At 39.1% G+C, this 25,815-nt stretch overlaps 1 protein-coding gene across 2 annotated transcripts in view; it reads left to right on the top strand.

Moving 5' to 3' along the window:
• Nucleotides 1–25,815, top strand: part of LOC150083157 (WD repeat domain phosphoinositide-interacting protein 2-like) — a 387,374-nt gene that overhangs the window by 14,199 nt on the left and 347,360 nt on the right. For both annotated transcript variants that reach the window (XM_090377860.1, XM_090377861.1), the window contains exon 2: nt 24,278–24,360. In XM_090377860.1, coding sequence (XP_090233986.1) covers nt 24,278–24,360 — 83 coding nt within the window. The remainder of the gene's footprint in view (nt 1–24,277; nt 24,361–25,815) is intronic.

Below are 25,815 nucleotides of genomic sequence, written 5' to 3'. Positions count from 1 at the left end.
TTCTGGTTATTTGTGATACATTGGGTGCATTTTGGCCCGATTAAGTGAAAGCCCCAGTTATGCAAAGTTTCATGTAAATAGTTAAAAATACAGTGGACCATCGCTTTACAATTGATTCTCTGTATGATCAAATCACGTTACGATGGACTCGCCATAGTAAAGTACGTTCACTATATGATATGTAGTAAGCGCCGGTCATTGTGATCGTGTTTGTGAATTGAATTTTAATTCTATTAGACAGTGATTCTAATAAGCGAAAATAGGAGGAATATTATCCACAGGCTATAAAAGTAAAGATATATTAAGCACAAATTTGCACTTTATTACCTTACCAATTAAAAAATTAAATGATACATGAAAATTGGAAGAATATTTTCCACAGGTTAGCAAAATAAAAATAAAATTATGGTTATGTGCATAGCTTAATTAATACATACTGTAATATGTACATACTAACTAGTTGATTCTGTTTACTGAAATTTTGGGGGGGCTGAAATTTAAAACAGTAAAAAAAAAAAAGATAGGAAATCAATAACAAAGAACATGGCATGCACAAATTGCAACTGACACGATATGCACAAGTGAGAATGGAGTAACAAGTTATGAACTTAAAAAATAGGAATGAAAAGAAGATTCTGAAAATTTATGTTTTTTATGATTGAAGATTTTATGGGAGGGGGAAACACATTTCACCATAATAATGTAAGAACTCACAAAATTCCAGGTGTCGGTATTATCGTAAATTCAATAAGATTGAGTTTACTATCCGTCTGTATTATATTGCACTAACAGAAAAGCCCAATAAACTGGAAACTGCTAATTGTTTTTATTGTTTTATGGTTGTGACCTCCATAAATCCAACTGGACCACGTGGTATGGCCAGAGAAAATCGTAGGGTAAACTCGAGTGCTGCAGTCTCCTTCTCGAATAAATGGCATGTTGTCCAAATTTTCTCAATTAGATTCCATTCTTTAAGATTTGTCTGGAATAAACGGCTACCCCGATTAACCAGTGGGACAAATAACTGGACTCCACTGTACTTGCTTAAACACTAATGCTGGCAGGGTTGTTAATAACAATAATGACAGTATGCTGCTGCTGCAACAGGATCTGAAAAAGTTGGGTAGATGGGCTGAGAAGTGGCAACTGAAGTTTAACATTGAAAAATGCAAAGTGCTGCATATGGGTAGCAGTAACCCCAGAGGAATGTACCGACTGGGTGGTGTTACACTTGGAGTAGTGGAGAATGAAAGAGAACTGTGGGTAATTGTACAGTCAGATATGAAGTTTTCTGAGCAGTGAAGACAGGCTGCCAGAGTCATGCGGTCTTGTCAATGATATAGAGCAATTTTGTGAGCAGGGATAAGGAGGTGATTATCCCCTTGTATAAGGCAATGGTCAGGCCACATCTTGAGTACTGCATACAGGTCTGAAAGCTTCATTTTAGGAAGGATATATTTGTGTATAAGAATTGCTAGAACGAGTACAGAGAAGAGCAACAAGACTGGTGAAGGGAATAAAGTGGTGCTCTTATGAAGAAAAGCTTCAGTTCTTCAAATTGCAGTTTCTGGAGACTAGGCACCTGCTAGGTGAACTGATTGAGGTGATAAGGCTTTGAATGGATTGAGTAGGCTCAATGCTGATGGGATTCTTCCTCTTGCTCAGATTACAAATCTGAGGGGGCATAGATTCAAACTGAGGAAAGACAGTTGTAAGATAGATGTGTGGAAGTTTGTCTTTAGCTGGTGGGTAGTTGATTGCTGGAAAAAAACTTGCGTCTGTTGTTGTGGAAGTGGATAACTTAAATAAATTCAAGGCAGAACTAGACAAACATTTGGAACAAATGGATCGATGAAATGGGAAGGATTTTTTTTTTTTTTTTTTGGTGATGCTGTATAAGCTTGCTTTCTTGCATCATGTGCCTCTACTAATGCTAATACAGGGTTTGACAGTATAGGAAGCATTAGCAGAGAGTGAACATGGAGTTCTAAGTTGGATGCTGAGGAGATAAAGTGGTAGCTATTGTTAAAGGAAAATGAATAGTTTTGATTTTAATTTCAGGAAAGGAAATCATTACAGCATAATTCTACATGATCTCTGTCAACTTGAATTTTATCTGAAATGAATTCAGAGAGGCAGTCAAATTAGTAAATTGTTAATAAAGTTTAATAATATTGAATTATAAATAGGGGAAATGATAAATTTGGTAAATTTAAATAACAGTTAAATAGAAATAAGTTGTACAATGAGGGTAAACTGAGGAATGTATTGGGAACGGAAGAAAATCCTTGATGAATAGAAAAATGTTATTACATTCCAACAATCATTGCTTTCTCATATAATTTAGGTGATTTAAAACAAGGAGAGTTAGAAAGGAATTCAGTTGAATGGATGCAATATTATTATTAGCCTTATGCTGCACCAGCTAAAAAAAATTAGAGTTACTCAGAGAGAGAGAGAGAGAGAGAGAGTAGAAGGGAATCACCAAGAAAGAGAAGAATGATGATATCCAGTTCAGGACCCACCCTGGGTGTGCCAAGCCAAACTCACCAGATGTGACTGACCCCTGAGGTTAAATATATGATTTGTAAGAATGCACTCGGGGGACATTAAATGCTACCAAACTTGGGAACAGGCAAACGTTATACTAAACTTGGGAAGATACAAATGTAATGAACAAAATAAATAAAGCTGGAGCCATGAGTGAGAACAAATAGGGCGACCCTAACCTGATCGGCCTTTCCCTAGCTCACAGGTGGCCTTTTGGTCCAAGAGGGGAGAATTGGACACTGGTTGAAAGAGAACAAGAAAAAACATATACATTTTATAATGGAGCACTTTCATATAAAAGGAGAAATTTCACAGGAAGCAAGGGGCCTTTGCCCTTCAGAGAGGCTGTTTAAAAACTCAAGTTTGTGCCACATACTTGAGTTTTTAAAAACTCAAGTATGTGGCACAAAGAAACTGATATGGGGAGATTATCCAGTCTAGAAGCATTAGGAGAAGGGATAGACTGTTAGGAAGTGAATGCAGAAATTTCATCTTCCAAGAATTAGTGTTAACTGCTGTAAGAATATATATATACAAGCAGTATGTGAGACAAGTTAATATATGAGATGCTACCCAAAAGTTCCCGAAATGTATTTATAAAATAAATTAGACTCACCCTCAGTCTTATTCGTCACCTTCGAAGTAGTCCCCTTGAGAGCGTAAGCACCGATCCCAGCGCTTCTCCCATGATTTGAATGCACCCTGAAAGTCCTTCGTCGTAGTGTTCAGCACTGCTTGCGATTCAGTTTGGATATCCTCTACTTTGTCAAATATTTGACCCTTTAGCTTGATTTTCATTCTTGGGAAGAGGAAGAAGTTGCAGGGGGTTGTCTGGCGAATAAGGGGGTGGGGATGATTTTCATGTTGTTGGATGTCAAAAACTGTGCCACACACCAGCAAGAGATGTGTGGGTCAGCATGTTGTCATGACGAAGGACCCAGTTCTTTGTGTGCCACTTCTCTGGATGTTTCTTCCTAATGGCTTCCCTTAACAGCCTCAGGACGTTGCAGTAGAACTTTGCATTGACGGTCTGGCCAGTCTGATGAATTCCTTATGGATAATCTTGTCACTGTCCAAAAAACAGATCAGCATGGACTTCACATTGCTCTTTATTTGTCGGACTTTCTTCAGTTGGTGCAAAGATGAGCTCTACCACTGGGATGTTTGTTGCTTAGTTTCTGGGTCATATACCCAATGTCACCAGTGACGATATAGAAAGGAAGATTTTCATCACTCCTGGCCCATTCTTGAAGATCTCTGCTAACTTCCATATGATGCTGCTTTTGGTCTTCACACATTAACTGTGGCACGAATTTGCCCGCAATCCTTCTCATGTTGAACTCTTCTGACAAAATCTGCTGATACGTGCCATATGTGGATGGTCCGCATGCGGCCTTCACAGATTGCTGCCCGAACTTTTGCGACATTTTCTGGGATGGTGCTCGGTGATGGATGTCTAGAGCGATAGTCATATCAACCGACATTTGACCGTTTTTAAAATTTATAAACCAGTAGTAGTTCAAACAGGCCTCTGGGGTTGGGTAAATTCATATTGTGATTTTAAATGTTTCTCACCAAACACGTATTAAAATAAGACACGGAAACTGGAATTTTAAAAACTATGTGTTTACTACTATATATTTACAATTAAAATAACTTTACAACTAAAAAAGGATAAAATACATAAAAATATATATATATACATTGAATAAAATACATTAAAATACCGGGTTCAGAGCGATAAAACTGACCGTAGCTTTCGAAGGCTCCTGCCTTCTTCTTCAGCGGTAGCTTCCTCGTACTGCGGTGCATCTTAAGTACCAGCAGATTCACGGTCTAAATCACGTGTTTCATCGCCACGACTGGAAGCGGCTCGGGAGCACGTCATATGAAATCGTTCATCCCTTCTGAGGACCATAGCCTCAAAGAGGGGATTCATGGTTTTGTTAAGGGGAAGTCTTGCCTGATCAATTTGATTAGATACTATGATGCAGTTACAAAAGAACTGGATGCAGGGAATAACTTTGATATTATATACTTGTATCTTAGAAAGCCTTTTGATACTGTTGCACGTGGAAGACTGCTGCACAAATTGGAGCAGTGTGGCATTGGAGGCAAATTGCTGCTGTGGATAAAGGGGTGGTTGAGGGGGAGAAGACAGAGAGTGGTAATCAATGGACACTGCTCATCATGGACTGATGTTATTAGTGGAGTCCCTCAGGGTTCCGTGTTGGGTCCATTATTGTTTTCTGTATTTATAAATGATATTGATGATGGTATATCAGGCTTAATGTCCAAGTTTGCAGACGATACGAAGGTTGGCAGGGTTGTCAAGGACACTACGCTGCTGCTGCAATAGGATCTGGAAAGGTTGAGCAGATGGGCTGAGAGGTGGCAAATGAAGTTTAACATTGTCAAATGTAAAGTACTACATATGGGAAACAGCAACCCCAGAGCAACGTATCAACTCTGTGGTACTACACTGACAGTGGTAGAGAATGAAAGGGACCTGGGGTGGTTGTGCAGGCAGATATGAAGTTCTCTGAGCAGTGCAGACGGGCTGCAAGAGCAGCTCATGGTGTATTGTCAATGATATATAGGAATTTTTCTAGCAGGGATAAGGATGTGATTATTCCTTTGTATAAGGCAATGGTCAGGCCACACCTAGTTTATACAGTTTATACATGTACTGTATACAGGTCTGGAGGCCTCATTTCAAGAAGGATGTAGAACTGCTGGAACGAGTACAGAGAAGGGCAGCAAGATTAGTGAATGGAACAAAGGATTGCTGTTATGAAGAAAGGCTTAAGTTTTCTAGATTACAGTGTCTGGAGACTAGGCATCTGCGAGGTGATCAGATTGAGGTGCATAAAGCCTTGAATGGTTTGAGCATGCTCAATGCTGATGGGATTTTTCCTCTTGCTCAGGATAATCACCTGAGAGGGCATAAATTCAAATTGAGGAAAGACAGCTGTAGGATAGCTGTGCGGAAATTTGCCTTTAGCCAGCGGGTTGTTGGTTGGTGGAACAGACTTCCATCCCTTGTCGTGGAAGTTGATAGCCTAAATAAGTTAAAGGCTCAGCTGGACAGGTATTTCGAACGAACAGAGGGGTGAAGTGGAAGTGGGTTTTTTTTTTTTTTTTGGGTGATGCTGCATAAGCTTGCTTTCTTGCCTCAAATGCCTCTACTAATGCTAATGCTAAAGAATCCGCAAACCTTTGTCTCTATTGATGTTCTCTGTCGAACTAATCTGCAAACTCTAGAGCCACTTGCGGTCCAAGAACCTATGCGCCTGATCAGTGATGATAGTTTCATCCCGGGGAGATCTGGTGTTGCTTCTCCCAAAAATGCTCGGCCACGGCGGAATTACCATAATCTGCATTCCTTATTGCCTTAGTGTGCTCCCCCAGCCGTTCTGTGAGACGGTGCTTTGTTTCCCCTACATAACATTCCTCACAATCTGGGCATTTAATACTATAAACGACCCCACTAGCATTCTCTTTTTGAATGGGGTCTTTTACTTGTGACACAATTGTGTGCAGCTTCCGACCTGGAATCTGCACACAACGCGTCTCATAATTTCTTAGTACCCTAGTTATATGCTCAGTCAAGCCCGGATAGTAGGGAATGTATGCAGTGGCTATTGGAGTGAAGGGTTCGCTTCTCCTCTGATTTTCTCCAGTATACTTTTGTATAATCCTCTGGGGGTAGCCACACTTTGTAAGATCTGCTGTGACACGTTCATATTCTTCTTTCCTATCCTCTGAGGTACTACAGTGCGATTTTGTCCCGTCTATTAACGCTCTGACCACACTGTTCCTATGATGATTGGTCCGAGCGGAACTATAGTGTGAGTACTGGCCTTTACACATCAGTTTCCTATAGACTTTAGTTTTTAGTTGTTGGCCTTCTCTACAGACCAATACATCTAGAAATGGCAAAATTCCTTGTTCCTCTACCTCCGAAAATTGTATGAATGGGGAGAAGCCATTTAAAAAATTCACCACTTCATTTTCACTCCCCTTTTGAATAATTGAGAATGTATTATCCACATATCTCTTTCATGGGCGCATAGGGAGATCTCGACCATTAAATATTCTAGCCTCGAGCTCCTCCATAGCTAGATTAGCTATAATCCACTAATGGGGGAGCCCATGGCTGTACTGTTAGCCTGCTTATACATGATATTACCAAAAATCATGGTGGTGCTTGAGAGGCATAGTTCTATACCTTTACAAATATCTTCTAAGTTTAATTGCGTTCTACTACACAAGGTGGTATCATTCTGTAAGGCCATGTGTGCACAAAGTACCCTATGGTTGATAGGAATACACGTAAAAAGCAATGTCACATCGAAAGATATCATAGTTTCATTTTCTTCTATGTGCTGACTTCTTATGAAGTGCACAAAATCTTTACTATCTTTGACGCTGAATTCGGAAATTCCTACTAATGGAGAAAGTATTTTGGCCAAGAAACCAGACAAGGCATATGTGGGACTACCAATGAATGAAACTATAGGTCTAAGTGGTACACCTACTTTGTGTATTTTTGGTAACCCATAAAATCTCGGCCATGGCTCCCTGTAGTATGTAATGTCCAATACTGCTCTTTGGAAATTTTGTTGGACTTTAGCCAACTCTGAACCATTCTAGTTATGGCCCTTCACCACACTGTTGAAGGGCCATAACATCTAAATAGTTCTCTTGGGTTGGGTAAATTCATATTGTGATTTTAAATGTTTCTCACCAACCATATATTAAAATAAGACACGGAAACTGGAATTTTAAAAACTATGTAGTAGTAGTAGTAGTAGTGGCATGTGATGCAAGAAAGCAAGTGTATGAGCTTATGCAGCATCAGCCAAAAAAAAAAAAAAATCACACCATTCCCTCTAAATGCCTGTCCAGTTCCTCCTTAAATTTATTTGACCTGTCAACTTCCAGAATGACAGATGGAAGTTTGTTCCAGCAATTAACCACCCGCTGGCTAAAGGCAAATTTCCGCACATCTATTCTACATCTGTCTTTTCTTAATTTGAATTTATGCCCCCTTAGGTTCGTAATCTAAACAAGTGGAAGGATCTCATCAGAATTCAGCGTGCTCAACCCATTCAAGGCCTTATACACCTCAATCAGATCACCGTGCAGGTGCCTAGTCTCCAGCCACCGCAATTTGCAGAACTTAAGCCTTTCTTGGTAAGAGGATCCCTTCATTCCCCTCACCAATCTTGTTGCCCTTCTCTGTACACACTCAAGTAAATCTACATCCTTCCTAAAATGAGGTCTCCAGACCTGTACGCAGTACTCAAGGCATGGCCTGACCATTGCCTTATACAGAGCAACAATCACCTCCTTCTCCCTGCTAGCAAAATTCCTATATATCATTGACAAAACCCCATGACCTGCCCTGGCAGCCTGTCTGCATTGCTCAGAGAACTTCATATCTGACTGCACAATTACTCCCAGGTCTTTTTCATTTTCTACCACTTTAAGTGTAGTACCACACAGTTGGTATGTTTCTCTGGGGTTACTTCTACCCATATGCAGTACTTTGCATTTGTCAAGGTTAAACTTCAGTTGCTACTTCTTAGCCCATCTGCACAAATTACCTAGATCCTGTTGCAGTAGCACACTGCCATTACTGTCATTAACAACCCTGCCAACTTTTGTATCATCTGCAAACTTCGACATTAAGCCTGATATACCTTCATCAATATCATTGATAAATATACAAAACAACAGTGGACCTAACACCGAACCCTGTGTGACTGCACTAATAACATTAGTCCACGAAGAGCAGCACCCATTGATTACCACCCTCTGTCTTTTCCCACTTCAGAATCCTTTTGTCCATTGTAGCAACTTACCCTTAATACCATTCTGCTCCAATTTGTACAATAGTCTTCCATGCGCAACAGTGTCAAAAGCTTTCCTGAAATCCAAATATATGATATCAAAATTATTTTTTGCATCCAGTTCCTTTGTAACCACATCATAATATCCTATCAAATTTGTCAGACAAGACTTTCCCTTAACAAACCCATGCTGTGTCTGAATTACTGCTGCAGTCTTGTCTAGATGATCCTGCAATGCATCTTTAACCAGTGACTCCATTATTTTACCCGGAACAGAAGTTAAACTAACTGGTCTGTAATTACTCGTGTCACCCTTCGATCCCCCTTTGTGAATTGGGGATACATTTGCACATCTCCAGTCCATGGGAACCTCCCGATTATGGCTAAGGGTTTGCTTAGTTGCTTTGCCACCTCCTTTAATATAACTGGATAGATGTGTTTACTACTATGTGTTTGCTACTATATATTTCAGAATAACTATTTAGATGTTATGGCCCTTCAACAATGCGGCGCATCAGAGAATTTCAGAAACATAGTGATAAAGAGGTTAAACACGAGCAGCATTTGAGGTTCGCCCCCCATCGATACAAGGCACACAATCGTATACCCCGAGGCTTTCAAGTAAAACTTCCATTTGAACGACTATTTAACGTTACTAAGTGGTATCAAAAGAAGATCTTAAATATATGGATTGAGAAACTACATAGGAATTTATACCACATCAGGGGAGATAAAAAAGACAGTGTTTTAATAAGATAAGTGAGTGTGTGACTTCAGTACATCTGTCACTGGTGATTAGTATGGTGTCAACAAAAACAAGGCAAATTTCTGACATCTGTAGACAGAGGCATATTGTGAAGTTTGATAGACTCAGAGAACAAACCAGGTTCAGAAGCAATAGTGATACTGCTAATAATTTTATAGTGAACATGAACAGCAAACAACTAACCAAAGAACGGATAGAGGTTTCAAATTTAGGACCAAAATTTGCTACGATTCCGCCTAAAATACTCATTGCAGAAATAGCGATGGGTGTGGAAAAATGCGATAAATAAGTTGCCTGAAGATAGGGCAAATGAAATTAGAATTAAAACAGAAGCTATTCTGAGTCAAGCCAGGAGAGCCCCTGCTAATCTTAGTGTGAAACAGAAATTAGCACTTAGGAGCCTCAAACAAGATGACAGTATTGTGGTCTTACCAGCAGACAAAGGCAGGCTAACGGTGGTGCAGGATAAAGAAGCATATCTAAGTAAAGCGTTAGATCTATTGAATGATCAAATAACTTATAAGGTCATTCAAAAAAGTCCATTGATGAATTTGGAACGTCAGGTAAATAGAAGGGTTCAGAGTTGGCTAAAGTCCAACAAAATTTCCAAAGAGCAGTATTGGACATTACACGATACATGGAGCCAGATATCGAGATTTTATGGCTTACCAAAAATACACAAAGTGGGTGTACCACTTAGACCTATAGTTTCATTCATTGGTAGTCCCACATATGCCTTGTCTGGTTTCCTGGCCAAAATACTGTCTGCATTAGTAGGAACTTCCAAATTCAGCGTGAAAGATAGTAAAGATTTAGTGCGCTTCATAAGAAGTCAGCACATAGAGGAAAATGAAACTATATCTTTTGATGTGATATCGCTTTTTACGTGTATTCCTATCGACCATGGGGTACTTTGTGCACACATGGCCTTACAGAATGATACCACCTTGTGTAGTAGAATGCAATTAAATTTAGAAGATATTTGTAAAGGTATAGAACTATGCCTCTCAAGCACCACCATGATTTTTGGTAATATCATGTATAAGCAGGCTAACAGTACAGCCATGGGCTCCCCCATTAGTGGATTATAGCTAATCTAGCTATGGAGGAGCTCGAGGCTAGAATATTTAATGGTCGAGATCTCCCTATGCGCCCATGGAAGAGATATGTGGATGATACATTCTCAATTATTCAAAAGGGGAGTGAAAATGAAGTGGTGAATTTTTTAAATGGCTTCTCCCCATTCATACAATTTACCTCGGAGGTAGAGGAAGGAATTTTGCCATTCCTAGATGTATTGGTCTGTAGAGAAGGCCAACAACTAAAAACTAAAGTCTATAGGAAACTGATGTGTAAAGGCCAGTACTCACACTATAGTTCTGCTCGGACCAATCATCATAGGAACATTGTGGTCAGAGCGTTAATAGACAGGGCAAAATCGCACTGTAGCACCTCCGAGGATAGGAAAGAAGAATATGAACGTGTCACGGCGGATCTTACAAAGTGTGGCTATCCCCAGAGGATTATACAAAAGTATATTGGAGAAAATCAGAGGAGAGGCTAACTCTTCACTCCACTAGCCACTGCATACATTCCCTACTATCCCGGGCTTAACTGAGCATATAACTAGGGTTCTAAGAAATTATCAGACGCGTTTGTGTGCAGATTCCAGGTTGGAAGCTGTACACAAACGTGTCACAAGTAAAAGACCCCATTCAAAAAGAGAATGCTAGTGGGGTGGGTCGTTTATAGTATTAAATGCCCAGATTGTGGGTAATGTTATGTAGGGGAAACAAAGCGCCGTCTCACAGAACGGCTGGGGGAGCACACTAAGGCAATAAGGAATGCAGATTATGGTAAGTCCACAGTGGCCAAGCATTTTTGGGAGAACCAACACCAGATCTCCCCTGATGAAGCTATCATGACTGATCGGGCGCATAAGTTCTGGGACCTCAAGTGGCTCGAGAGTTTCCTTGCACCGAAGTACAAGGAAGCTACTGTTGAAGAAGAAGGCAGGAGCCTTCGAAAGCTACGGTTGGTTTTATCGCTCTTAACCCGGTATTTTAATGTATTTTATTCGATGTATATATATATTTTATGTATTTTTTCCTTTTTAGTTGTAAAGTTATTTTAATTGTAAATATATAGTTTTTAAATACCTTTTAAATACCTGGAATTTTAAAAACATAGTTTTTAAAATTCCAATTTCTCTGTCTTATTTTAATACGTGGTTGGTGAAACATTTAAAATCACAATAAACCTGTAGTAGGTCTGCATCTGGCCTAAAGCATTGTCACCAAAAACTTGTTTCAACTTATGGGTTTCTGCTGCTGTATTGTTAAGAAGGAAACAAAACTTGATGCAAGCACATTGTTCTCTCACATCAGCCATTGCGAACTACGTGAAGCACACTGCCATAGAACTGCGCATAAATATTAAACTATTCTATCCAGCCCGAAGCGGCACACTGATTCACAAAGGATGCATGCAGTATTACTTAGTGCCACAAGTCCGTACTAGGCATGTTTCCAAGCAACATTCAAATTTTGGGAATATTTGGGTTGCATCTTGGTGTGTGTATATATATATATCAGAGTCTATAACTTGAACTCGTATTAATTTCAGTCTGTAATTTGTATATATTTATGTAAATATGTGGCATATTAAAATTGTTATTTATCTAAAATTGGTATAGTTGATCTTTATGTTATGCTGATTTGCTGCACACACACACACACACACACACACACACACACACACACACACACACACACACACACACACACACACCCTACAACTTGGAATTCCTGAGAAAATAGCAGTCAGAGTTGCGGTTTGTATCTGTCTGTGGCTTTACTAGGGTGGATGCCAGTTTCATTCTGGACAAATCCATTATTCAAAAAAAAAAATTTACAATTTAGAAAAAAAATATATACGCGGCTAAACAGACCACATCTGGCATTTAAATATATATATATGTAATATACATATACAAATTTAAAGAATATAAATAATATTCTTTAAAAATAAACTTTATTTCTTTAAAAATAAAATAATAAATAAAGAATATAAATTTAAAAAATATAAATTTAAATTGAGAAGGGAGTTCGATAAGGAAACACAATATCTCAGAAGCTGTTTACTGCTGCCCTTGAGGAAGCTTTCAGAAGATTAGACTGGTCGCAGAAAGGAGTCAATGTGAACGGAGAGTACCTAAACCATTTACGATTTGCAGATGACATTGTGGTCATAAACCACGATCTCAAAGAATTAGAGAAAAATCTTAATCAGTTATGCACAGTTAGTAAGGATTTTGGACTAAAGATGAATATGGCTAAAATAAAAGTAATGAACAAGTATGCCACAGAAAGGAAAATTATGATTGAAGGAGCAGTAATTGAAAAGGTGGAGTCATATACTTATCTGGGACAAGTTATTAGCTGTAATAATGATAAATGGCTGGAAGTCAAGAGAAGAATAAATTTGATGGATAGCATTCAGGAAATATAGTCACATACACACACACTTGAGCAATACCCCAGTTTGTCTGAAACGTAAAATAATGAACCAATGTATACTTCCCACCATGACTTATGGAAGTGAAACTTAGGCACTCACCAAAAGAATGGAAGAGAAGCTGAGAACTACACAGCGAAGAATGGAATGAATTATATTGGGAATCAGACTGTTAGATAAGAAGAGGATTAGGCAGCAAACTCAAGTAAAGGACATTCTTATCAAAACTAAAGAACTAAAATGGTCTTGGGCAGGACACATAGCTCGGAGACGTGATGACAGATGGACTAAGAAAATAACAGAATGGTACCCAAGAGGAGCTAGAAGAAAACCTGGAAGACAAAGGCGGAGATGGATAGATGAAATTCATGAGTTCGTGGGTAGTAAAACAGATGGAACTGGAAAGTTGCTGGAGAGGCCTTCATCTTGCAGTGGATTGAAAATTGCTGATGATGATGATGATATATATATGAGCAAAAATGCATAATATACTATTAAGAAAATATATTGCAAAGAGTATGCTGAGATGGACAAAAATAAGAAATGAGATAGCCAGTTTAATAGAGCAGGAAAAGATGGCATGGAAAAAGAGTAGTGAAAAGTATTGAAACCTATGTAACATCTACAAAATGATCTGTATAGTACCAGAAAATGTTAGGTTGGCAAGGCCAATTATGAGAAATTGTTATTTGAGGGGGGGGGAAGAGAGAGAGAGAGAGAAAGAGAGCAAACAACAGGGACAGGGAGAAGTTGTGACTCACTACTTGTACTGCTATTGTATCGGAGTTTTGGTATAAATATCGTAGCATGATAAGTAGTTTGAAGATTCTGATCACTTGTTCTGCATATATCTTTTTGAATACAGCTAAGAATATAACTAATTTAACATTGTGATCATTACAGTATAGTGTAATATATATCTTAAACTTGATAGCATAAGGTATACTGTAAAACTAGATAACATAATACGTATCACTGCATTACCTTAGTATAGTATTGTCAGTTAATCAATTGAATTTATTAACCTTATTAATTTTCATATAATCAATTAAATTGTATTTACACAAAATTCACGCCCCAGACAAGAGCAGCAAAGCAACGGGCACAAAGTAGCGAAAGTGCTGTGGCTAGAGGTAGAACCAAAAAGGCGATTCTCCAATGTATCACAGCCTAAAAAAATGTGCACTTTGTGAAATGTTTGTGGACATTTCTGGAACAGGACATGCTCTAGCCAAGGGGGATGTCTTTATGTGTGCTAGGTGCAGAGAGTGTGAAGAAATTTGGCACCAACTCAATAGTCTGATGGGTGTCTATGAGAGTTTGAAAAGTAGGATTGATGCCCATGAAGGAATTAAAATGGGGAGCCCAACAAGAGAGCTAGTTATTGTCAGTGACTCTGTTGTCAGGGAAACAAGAAATATATTGTGCAAAAATGAAAAGTGGAATAGGAGCAGGGGTATATCTGCCAAAGACAAAAGTTGAGGAAGTTGGGAAGCAGATAACTTTCTAATGGCACAAAAGGTGGTATTGTTTACACATTGGCACTAACGATATTTAAGAGCAAGAAATCCAAGGAATTAATAAACAAGTACAAGGCAATGTTGGAAAAAGATGCAAGTTAGGGTTAAATTTGAAAGTGTATCCAATTCTCCCCAGACACTATAGGAAGGAGTATATGATGAGGGCCTTGTCAATCAATTCGGCCCTGGAGAGATTGTGAAAAGCTCATGGGGGTAGAATTTTTCTCATTGTAGTGTGGTCTGTGCTTGTTAACAGGAGAGACTGCTTCTACAGGGATGGGATACACTAAATAAAAAGGTGCTAGAATATTTGCTGATGCTATCGAGGTAGGGTTAGGTGGGTCGGAAAACTGCTAGCTTGGGTGGATTCACTGACTGCTAGATTAACAGTAGCTGCAGGCAGAGGTGAAAGTGATTCTTGCACTGCTTCTATTGAAATGAGCAGCAGCATGGAAAGCAAGGTGCTAGGGATTTCAAGGACTGCTGGCAGTCATCATCGAAGAATATCAACTTCCACAACAACAGATGGAAGTCTGTTCCAGCAATCAACTACCTGCTGGCTAAAGGTAAACTTCCGCACATCTATTCTACAACTGTCTTTCCTCAATTTGAATCTATGCCCCCTTGGGTTCTTAATCTGAGCAAGCAGAAGTATCCCATCAGCATTGAGCCTGCTCAAACCATTCAAACCCTTATACACCTCAATCAGATCACCTCACAGGTGCCTAGTCTCCAGATGTTGCAACTTTTTAGCATTAGCATTAGTAGAGGCATTTGATGCAAGAAAGCAAGCTTATGCAGCATCAGCCAAAAAAATAAAGTAAAATAATTAAATAAAAAATAACCATTTCCACTTCACCTCTCTGTTCATTCAAAATACCTGTCCAGCTGAGCCTTAAACTTATTTAGGCTATCAACTTCCACAACAAGGGATGGAAGTCTGTTCCACCTACCAATCACCCGCTGGCTAAAGGGAAATTTCCGCACATCTATCCTACATCTGTCTTTCCTCAATTTGAATTTATGCCCTCTCAGGTGATTATTCTGAGCTAGAGGAAGAATCCCATCAGCATTGAGCATGCTCAACCCATTCAAGGCTTTGTACACCTCTATCAGATCACCTCGCTGGTGCCTAGTCTCCAGACACTGTAATTCGCAAAACTTAAGCCTTTCTTCGTAAGAGCACCCCTTTGTTCCATTCACTAATCTTGTTGCCCTTCTCTGTACTCGTTCCAGCAGCTCTACATCCTTCTTGAAATGAGGCCTCCAGGCCTGTATACAGTACTACAGGTGTGGCCTGACCATTGCCTTATACAAGGGAATAATCACCTCCTTATCCCTGCTAGAAAAATTCCTATATATCATTGACAATACACCATGAGCTACTCTTGCAGCCCGTCTGCACTGCTCATAGAACTTCATATCTGCCTGCACAACCACCCCCAGGTCCCTTTCATTCTCTACCACTGTCAGTGTAGTACCACAGAGTTGATACGTTGCTCTGGGGTTGCTGTTTCCCATATGTAGTACTTTACATTTGTCAATGTTAAACTTCATTTGCCACCTCTCAGCCCATATGCTCAACCTTTCCAGATCCTGTTGCAGCAGCATAGTGTCAGTAGTGTCCTTGACAACCCTGCCAACCTTCGTATCGTCTGCAAACTTGGACATTAAGCTTGATATACCATCATCAATATCATTTATAAATACAGAAAACAATAAAGGACCCAATACTGAACCCTGAGGGACTCCACTAATAACATTAGTCCACGATGAGCAGTGTCCATTGATTACCACTCTCTGTCTTCTCCCCCTCAACCACCCCTTTATCCATAGCAGCAATTTGCCTCCAGTGCCACACTGCTCCAATTTGTGTAGCAGTCTTCCATGTGCAACAGTATCAAAAGCCTTTCTAAGATCCAAGTATATAATATCAAAGTTATTCCCTGCATCCAGTTCTTTTGTGACTGCATCATAGTATCCAATCAAATTGGTCAGGCAAGACTCTTCCCCTTAACAAAACCATGCTGTGTCCGAGCTATAACTGAAGTCTTGTTTAGATGATCCTGCAGTGCTTCTTTAACCAGTGCCTCCATTAATTTTCCTGGAACAGAAGTTAAACTCACAGGTCTATAATTACTTGTGTCATCCTTTGATCCTCCTTTGTGAATTGGGGTCACATTTGCACATCTCCAGTCCATGGGTATCTCCCCTGAGTCCAAGGAAGCTCTCATAATTATGGCTAAGGGTTTGCTTACTTCCTTTGCTGCCTCCTTTAATATAACTGGATAGATCCCATCCACCCCAGGTGCCTTTCTTGTATTTATCTTCAACAATTTCTCCTCCACTTTACTCTGTTATTACAAGATTCTCTAGCTTACTGCCAGAGTTGAATACATCTCTGGCATTCCCCTCGCTGAATAACTCCTCATGTGTGAATGTCGATGCAAAATATTCATTTAGTTTGTTAGCTACCTGAGCAGGATCATCAACAGTTGACCCATCAATATCAAGTGGACCAATCTGATTCATCACCTTCCTTCTAGAGTTTACATAAGTAAAGAACTCTTTGCTGTTTTTCTTTGCATCCCTTGCCAAGGATTTCTCGTAATCTGCCTTCGCCTGCCTAACCTCCTTTGTAACTTGGTTGCATATCAACTTGTATCTATCATAGGCTTCTGTTTAAATTGGTAAGCATGAAATTAGCAATATTACAGATGACTGTTCACTCATCTTTAGACTTAAAAAACTGTTGAGTCTAAAGGCAAGTAAAGTTCCTGCAGTTGATGGAATGTACTCATCAGTTTTGAGGAAGGTGGCAAGAATGTGCATTGAACCATTAAGGTTAACTATGTGGGGATCATTGGAATCAGAAGTAATATGTTTGTAATATATTGGTGACATATTAATACAATAAGGCCAATTTTAAGAACAAAGTGGTTAATTTCTGGCTGATCACTCTGACTTCAGTGGAATAGTCAAGATCAAAGACTCAGAAATAGAGTACAACTCAGAGTTATTTAGATAGAAATGGAATTTTGAAGGAAACCGTGGTTTTTTAAAAGATATATCATATCTAATGAGCCTGATTAGCTGTTTCGTTAGTCCTGCATGAGCTGATATAAGAAATAATTTTGATTAAGTATACATGCATCCATTCTTACTCTTAGGTATTGTAACACAGCCTATGTATTTATTAGTTACATGATGATCCACAGCAGGACTTGAAATCTCTACACCTTGCTTTTCAGGCTGCTGCATGTTCTGTATGTTCTGTTTAAACTTCATTGCCCATTAAATTGTACTTTTTAACTAAATACATATAATGATTAGATTACAAACGTAACATAATTAATTAATACATAACTTGATACAGAAGTTATATAAACGGAACTCGTAGATAATACTCGATACTGAAAAAAAAATATATATAGTGTTATAACTGTGTTGGGATACAAGTTTAGGGTTATAATTTTGTACGAAATCGAAATTTTATTGAAATTAAATCGAAATCATGACTCAGAGCAGCAAAGCAAAAGGCTCAAGCTAATGGGAGTGCTGTGGGGCAGTTGTCCTCTGAATCACAGCCTTTTAAAATGCACTGCTTGCTTGATGTTTGTGGAGCAATCGGGTATGGAATATGATATTGCAATGGGGGACGTCTTTGTGTGTGCGCAATGTAAGGAGTGTAAGGAAATCAGCCGACAACTCAGCATTGTTATGGGGCCTATATGAGAGCTTGAAGGACAGGGTGGATGCCCTCGAAGAATCTAAATCGAGGGGCCCATCAAGCTCTCAGCTGCCCAGAATGCCAGAGCTTGCACTTGGTCATCACGCAACACAGCGGCAACCCCCAAGGCAGATTGCTCTGGTCCCACAGGAACTAGTAGTTGTTGGTGACTCTATTGTCAGGGAAATGGGGAACATGCTTTGTAAAAAGGATAGGTGGAACAGGACCAGGGTATGTCTGCCAGGGGCAAAGGTTGATGACGTAGAGCGGATATCATCTTTTAAGAGCACAAAAGGTGATATAGTTGTACATGTTGGCACTAATGATATTAAGAGTAGGAGACTGGCAGAATTACTTAACAAGTACTGTTGAAAAAGATCCGTGAATTAGGGTTGAATTTGAAAGTGTCTGCAATTCTGCCCAGACACGATAGGAGGGAGTATATGATTAGAGTCTTGTCGATCAATTCGGCCCTGGAAAGATTGTTCAAGGCTCAAGGGGTAGAATTTTTTTCAGCCTGGACTATACTTGTTAACAGGAGAGACTGCTTCTACAGGGATGCGATACACTTAAATAGAAAGGGTGCAAGAATATTTGCTGAGGCTATCGAGGCAGTGTTAGGTGGGTCGGAAAACTGCTAGCTTGGGGGGGGATACAAGCACTAATAGATTAACAGTAGCCACTGGCAGAGGTGAAAGTGATTCTCGCACTGCTTCTATTGGAATGAGCAGCAGCCTGGAAAACAAGATGCAGGATTCAGAGACTACTGGGAGTCATTGCGGTACAAGTAAACTCGTGGGTTGTGTTAGGGTAGGTAAGAATAGGAATAGGTGCATGTATACTTGTGTGTACACCAATGTGCTAGGAGTTTGGTAAATAAATTTGATGAATTTGAGGTATTGCTCAAAACATCAAAGGCAGATATTGTTGGGATATCAGAGATGTGGTGTCACACAGATATAAGGAATACAGAACTGGAATTTGGGGAGTACAATGTGTACAGAAAATATAGACAGGACGGGAGGAGGAGGAGTTATGCTATTAGTTAAGAAACACCTAAAATCCAGGAAGTTAAGCCAGTCAACATCGTTGGACAGTGCAGTGTCGAGTCAGTTTGGTGTGACATAAGCATTGGGAGATCAAAATTGAGAGTAGGAGTGTGCTATAGTCCTAATGACTCTGATGAGTATAATAAGAAACTGTACAGGGAAATAGAGTGGGCCAGTAAATCAGAGTCTTATAATGGGGGATTTTAATTTCCCAGATATTAACTGGAACTTATTGGTTGGTCACTCACACACTAGCAAGGCTTTTGTGGATTTATTCGATAATTGTTTTCTTCATAGGTTTGTTCGGGAGGCAACTAGATGGAGTAATACTCTTGATCTGATTATCAGTAGTGATTCTTCATGCATTAAGAATCTGCAGATAAAGGAACCACTAGGTGGCAGTGATCACAGTGTGCTGAAGTGGGATTTACTCAAAGTGGTAACTACCATCAGGGGTAAAGGGAAGGGTTTTTGCTTTCGTAAAGGCGACTACGATGGTCTGAAACAGTATTTAAATTCTATACAGTGAGACCAACTGATGATGTTACCAACAGCAAAATCAAAATGGGAAGCATTCAAAGAACTTCGCTTGGAAGCTACTAGGCTTTACATACCAACTAAGAAATATTGCTCAAGGTTTAGGCCTAAATGGATGTCAGATGAACTAATGAGATGTATGGCAGAGAATAAAAATGCATGGGATACATATAAATTAATGTGTGATATAGATATAAGCTGATCTGTAACCAAGTCACAAAGGAGATTAGGCAGGCAGAAGCAGATTATGAGAAATGCTTGGCAATAGATGCAAAGAAAAACAGAAAAGAGTTCTTTACCTATGTAAACTCTAGAAAGAAAGGGATGAATCAGATTGGTCCACTGGATATTGATTATTATTATTATTATTATTATTATTATTATTAGCCATGTGGTACAAGGAAGCCTGAGGCTTATGCTGCACCAGCCAAAAAAAAATTCCCCGAGTTACCCCCTGAGAGAGAGAGAGAGATGTATAAAGGAATCACCAAGAAAGAGAAGGATGATGATATCCAGCTCAGGACCCTGGGTTTGCCAAGCCCATACTCACCAGATGTGAGCCCCCGGGGCTTGATGGTTCAACAGTTGAGGATCCTGCTCAGGTGGCTAATAAACTAAACGAGTATTTTGCATCTACATTCATACATGAGGAGTTATTCAGGAAGGGGAATGCCAGAGGTGAAGTAAACTCTGGCAGTAAGCTAGAGAATCTTGTAATAACTGAGAGTAAAGTGGAGGAGAAATTTTTGAAGATAAACACAAGAAAGGCACCTGGGGTGGATGGGATCTATCCAGTTATATTAAAGGAGGCAGCAACAAACCCTTACCCATAATTATGAGAGCTTCCTTGGCCTCAGGGGAGGTACCCATAGACTGGAAACGTGCAAATGTGACCCCAATTCACAAAGGGGGATCAAAGGCTGACACAAGTAATTATAGACCTGTGAGTTTAACTTCTGTTCCAGGAAAATTAATGGAGGCACTGGTTAAAGAAGCATTGCAGGATCATCTAGATAAGACTTCAGTTATAGCTCGGACACAGCATGGTTTTGTTAAGGGGAAGTCTTGCCTGACCAATTTGAATTGATACTATGATGCAGTCACAAAAGAAATGGATGCAGGGTATTATATATTTGGATCTTAGAAAGGCTTTTGATACTGTTGCACATGGAAGACTGCTGCACAAATTGGAGCACTGTGGCATTGGAGGCAAATTACTACTATAGATAAAGGGATGTTTGAGGGGGAGAAGACAGAGTGGTAATCAATGGACACTGCTCATTGTGGGCTAATGTTATTAGTGGAGTCCCTCAGGGTTCAGTATTGGGTCCTTTATTGTTTTCTGTATTTATAAATGATATTGATGATGGTATATCAAGCTTAATGTCCAAGTTTGCAGACGATATGAAGGTTGGCAGGGTTGTCAAGGACACTACTGACACTATGCTGCTGCAACAGGATCTGGAAAGGTTGAGCATATGGGCTGAGAGGTGGCAAATGAAGTTTAACATTGACAAATGTAAAGTACTACATATGGGAAACAGCAACTGCAGAGCAATGTATCAACTCTGTGGTACTACACTGACAGTGGTAGAGAATGAAAGGGACCTGGGGGTGGTTGTGCAGGCAGATATGAAGTTCTATGAGCAGTGCAGACGGGCTGCAAGAGTAGCTCATGGTGTATTGTCAATGATATATAGGAATTTTTCTAGCAGGGATAAGGAGGTGATTATTCCCTTGTATAAGGCAATGGTGAGGCCACACCTGGAGTACTGTATACAGGCCTGGAGGCCTCATTTCAAGAAGGATGTAGAGCTGCTGGAACGAGTACAGAGAAGGGCAACAAGATTAGTGAATGGAACAAAGGGGTGCTCTTACGAAGAAAGGCTTAATTTTTGCGAATTACAGTGTCTGGAGACTAGGCACCAGCCAGGTGATCTGATAGAGGCGTATAAAAATACTCAATGCCGATGGGATTCTTCCTCTTGCTCAGAATAATTACCTGAGAGGGCATAAATTCAGATTGAGGAAAGACAGATGTAGGATAGATGTGCGGAAATTTGCCTTTAGCCAGCGGGTAGTTGGTTGGTGGAACATACTTCCATCCCTTGTTGTGGAAGTCGATAGCCTAAATAAATTTAAGGCTCAGCTAGACAGGTATTTTGAACGAACGGTGGGGTGAAATGGAAGTGGTTTTTTTTTTTTTTTTTGGCTGATGCTGCATAAGCTTGCTTTCTTGCATCATATGCCTCTACTAATGCTAATATACTTATTATCTCTTAATATATTTAATCCATATTTCTACATCATATACTTAGATTTCAGAATGCTTTTCTATTGTTCCACATAAGACTACTGAGCAGTGTGGCATTAGAGCCAAGTTACTGCCATGGATAAAGGGATGGTCATGTGTGAAGAAGTCATAGTAGTTATCAATAGGCCCCGAGCTTTGTGGACTAGTGTTATTAGTGGAGTTCCACAGGTTTTATTGTTCTTTCCTATGTTTATTAATGGTATTGATGAAGGCATGTCCAATTTATTTTTTAAGTTTGCAGTTGATAGAAATGCTGGAAGGTTGGTTAATGACAAGGATCAAGGTACTACCAGCAAGAACTAGAAAATTAGGTCTTCAATTGGCAATTCTTAGCAGATAGGCTGAGTTGTTGTTGTTGTTGTTTGGTTTTTAGGAGCATTAGCAACTAAGGCCATATTGCTCCGGGAATATGCGGTGGTCATTCCCTTGACCTTTCCGCATCCTCCGTTTTTGGTGGTGACGGGCTCAAACCCCGGTCTAATCAAGAAGCGTGTGCTACGCACTGCTGCTCCTTCCCACCTGGCTACGGAGGCGCCTGCAGATAGGCTGAGAAATGGCAATTGAAGTATAACATTGACAAATGCAAGGTGCTGCATATGGGTGGCTATTATCTTAATGTTCAAACTGCGGTACCACTCTCAGGGAAGTGGAGAATGAAAAAACCTGGGGGGTAATTGTGCAGTGAGATATGAAGTTCTCTGAGCACTGCAAAACAGGCTGCCAGGAAACTTCATAGGTTTTTGTCGATGATTGCCGATGATATACAGAAATTTTGCCAGAAGGAGAGATAAGGAAGTGATTATCCCATTGTATAAAGCAATCGTTAGGTTATATCTTGAGTAACACATACTGATCTGGAAGTCTCAGTTTAGGAAGAATGTGGATCTGTTGGAATGGGTGCAGAGAAGAGCAAAGAGATTAGTCAGGGGAACAAAAAGGGTGCTCTTACCAAGAAAGGTTACATTTCTTCAAAATGCAGCGGACACTAGGCATCTGCGAGGAGATCTGATTTAAAGCTGATGGAATCATTTCTCTTGCTCACATGAGAGGGGAATAAATTCAAATTGAGGAAGGATGGTTGCAGGACTGATGTGAAATTTGCCTTCAGTCAGCGAGTAGTTAATTGTTAAAACAAACTTCCATCAGGTGTTGCAGAAGCCGGTAGTTTGAATAAATTCAAGGAAGAACTAGACAAACTATTAGAGGTGATATAGGATTTTTTTTTTTTTTGACTGATGCTGTATAAGCTTGCTTTCTTGCCACTACTAATGCTAATAGCACAAAGTATTTCAAGGTCCTTCCCTCTATTTAAATGCATTTTGTACTGATTTTGCAGTAAGGAATTATGAACTAATGCCATTTCAAGATAAATTCACATGATGTACATAAACCTAGGAATCAATTTTTATTCTTACCTGGCACTAGTGAAACACGGTTTGCCTACTCTGAGAATAAGGCATTTGTACTGTATAATTTCTGCAGTATACAAAATAGGCTGTAACTTTGGAACAAAGAGATTTCAGAAATGTTTATATAAATGTTTTTTAGGTTCTGAATTGATCTTGAAAGTGTGTGACCCACATGTTATGAAATGTCCTTTAGTGTGTGTGTGTGTGTGTGTGTGTTTGAAAATATTTTTATGCATTACATATAAGCAGGAATATATATGCAAGCACAAATTTTAAATTTTAGCCCATAATGGTTTTCTAAATGGCAAATGGAAGGCACCAATATTTTCACATTTATATTTTGTGCATATAAAGTTTTTTTTATTTTGAGAAGATTTATTAAAAGTTTTGTTGCATTGAAAATGACATAAAAAAAACAATTTTTAAATTTTTCATTTAAAAAATAATCAATACACAATAATTAATGCAATCCATTAGTAATATGTTGAGCATTAGTATGCTGAGAGAATTCCAAAAAACAAAAAATGTTTTCCATAAATAAAAAGAAATTTGGGCACCTGTCAAGTGTTGTTTGTCTGATGTTTTTGTTAGGATTTGTGGAACGATAAAATTCCAAGTTAATATTATTCTCCTTACACACACATGCATGTGCACTTTTGTATGGTACTTCAAATTATGGGTAATATGTCCAGATTTTTATGAAATCTTGACATGGTCCAATGCAGTGAAGTGGCCGTTATTTTTAAAGTGGTTATGTTTTCATGTATAGTCATCGACAGAAACACCTGTGTTAGAAATAATTTGTTTCATAATTTGATCAAATTCAGTTTTTAAATTCTTTTCCTTTATATTGTATATTACACCTTACATCACAATTTGTAATATAGAAGTTATATATTACCCTGAAAAAGACCATATTATGTTGCAATTACTTCTGTACAGAGGTAATCTTCGTCTCCTTTTACTTTTCATCCAGACATAGTAATTGAACTCAGAGAGAAATTAATTTCTTTCTTTAATAAATTTAGGTGTCTGGCAGTTGCTTCCAGTTCAGGATATAAGTTGTATTCACTTATTGAAGCTGATTGTTTAGTTCAAGTTCATAAGAACAGTAAGGCTAAAACTTATTTTTTATTGTAAGCAAATTAGATGTTATTTTTTTAATAGTTAGAGCTGCTTGCATTGCATTATTACTTTATTTTCTATTATTTCTATCATGTGCTATCTGTGTCAGAACTTATATATTTAAAAAACATTTACTAAATGTATATAATCTATTATAATAATCTTTTTTTTGCTAATCAGTAAGGCTTTACAAGTATTAGTACCTGTTCTAACAATCAACTGTTCTTCTGACTGTTCTTCAACTGTTCAGTCAATCTGGCTGAAGGAATAATTCCTCAATTTGAATGTTCCTTCATGTGTGTAGCCTGATCAAGAGGAAGGATGCCATCAGCATTGAATCCATTCAAAGCCTTAAGCACTTCAATCAGATTTCTTTGCAGGTGCCAGCAATGTGCAGAACTGAGGCCTTTCTTGTTAAGAGCACCATTTTGTTTTCCTCACTAATCTCATTGCCCTTCTCTGCACCTGTTTCAACAGATCCACATCCTTCCTAAAAATGTGACTTCCAGATGTGACCTAACCATTGCCTTGTAGAACAGGATAATCTTATCCCTGCCGGCAAACTTTCTGTATATCACTGACACTGACAAAACCCCATGAGCTGGCCTAGCAGCTCGTCTACCGCTCAGAGAACTATATATCTGATTGCACAATTAGTCCCAGGTCATTAGTCCGCTACCCTGAGCGTTGTACCACATTTTGTATGTTAATCTGGGATTACTGCCATCCATATGGAGTACATTGTATTTCTCAATGTTAAACTTTCAATTTTTGCTTCTCAGCCCATCTACTCAATTTTTCTAGATCTTATTGCAGTATCATTCCATGATTACTATCATTAACCACCCTGCAACCTTCATAAGTAAACTTAGCCCTCAAAACAGTAGCGTAGCTACCCTTTTTCGGGCCCGTAGGCAAAGAACGTGTTTGGGCTCCTACTTAATTAATGAAAATTGCAAAAACAGGAGACAGCAAGCCAAATATGCTGGCCCCTAAAGGGCCCGGGCCCGGAGGCAATTGCCATGCCTGTCTACATCGTAGCTACGCCACTGCCTCAAAATCTGGTATGCCTTCATCAATAATGTAAGACTGCATAAGAAGGCATACCAGATTTTGAGGCCACTGCCTCAAAATCTGGTATGCCATCAATAATAATAAACCCAGCACTGAACCCTGTGTAACTCCACTAATAATGTTTTTCCATGAAGAGCAGTGCATATTATTAATATTAGCCATATGGTGCAAGGAAGAATGAGGCTTATGCTGCACCAACCAAAAAAAATTTTTTTTGAATTACCCAGAGAGAGAGAGAGAGAAAAAGAAAGAGAAAGAAGTAGAAGGGAATCACCAAGAAAAAGAAGAATGATGATATCCAGCTCAGGACCCTGGGTGTGCCAAGCCCATAATCACCAAATGTGAGCCCCTAGGGTTTGATAACATA

This window comes from Mastigoproctus giganteus, chromosome 7, assembly GCF_048544385.1.
Source record: "Mastigoproctus giganteus isolate SK-2022 chromosome 7, ASM4854438v1, whole genome shotgun sequence".
Taxonomy (NCBI): Eukaryota; Metazoa; Arthropoda; class Arachnida; order Uropygi; family Thelyphonidae; genus Mastigoproctus; species Mastigoproctus giganteus.
Note: the sequence above shows the minus strand (reverse complement) of the source record. Positions and strands in the feature narration are given on the sequence as shown.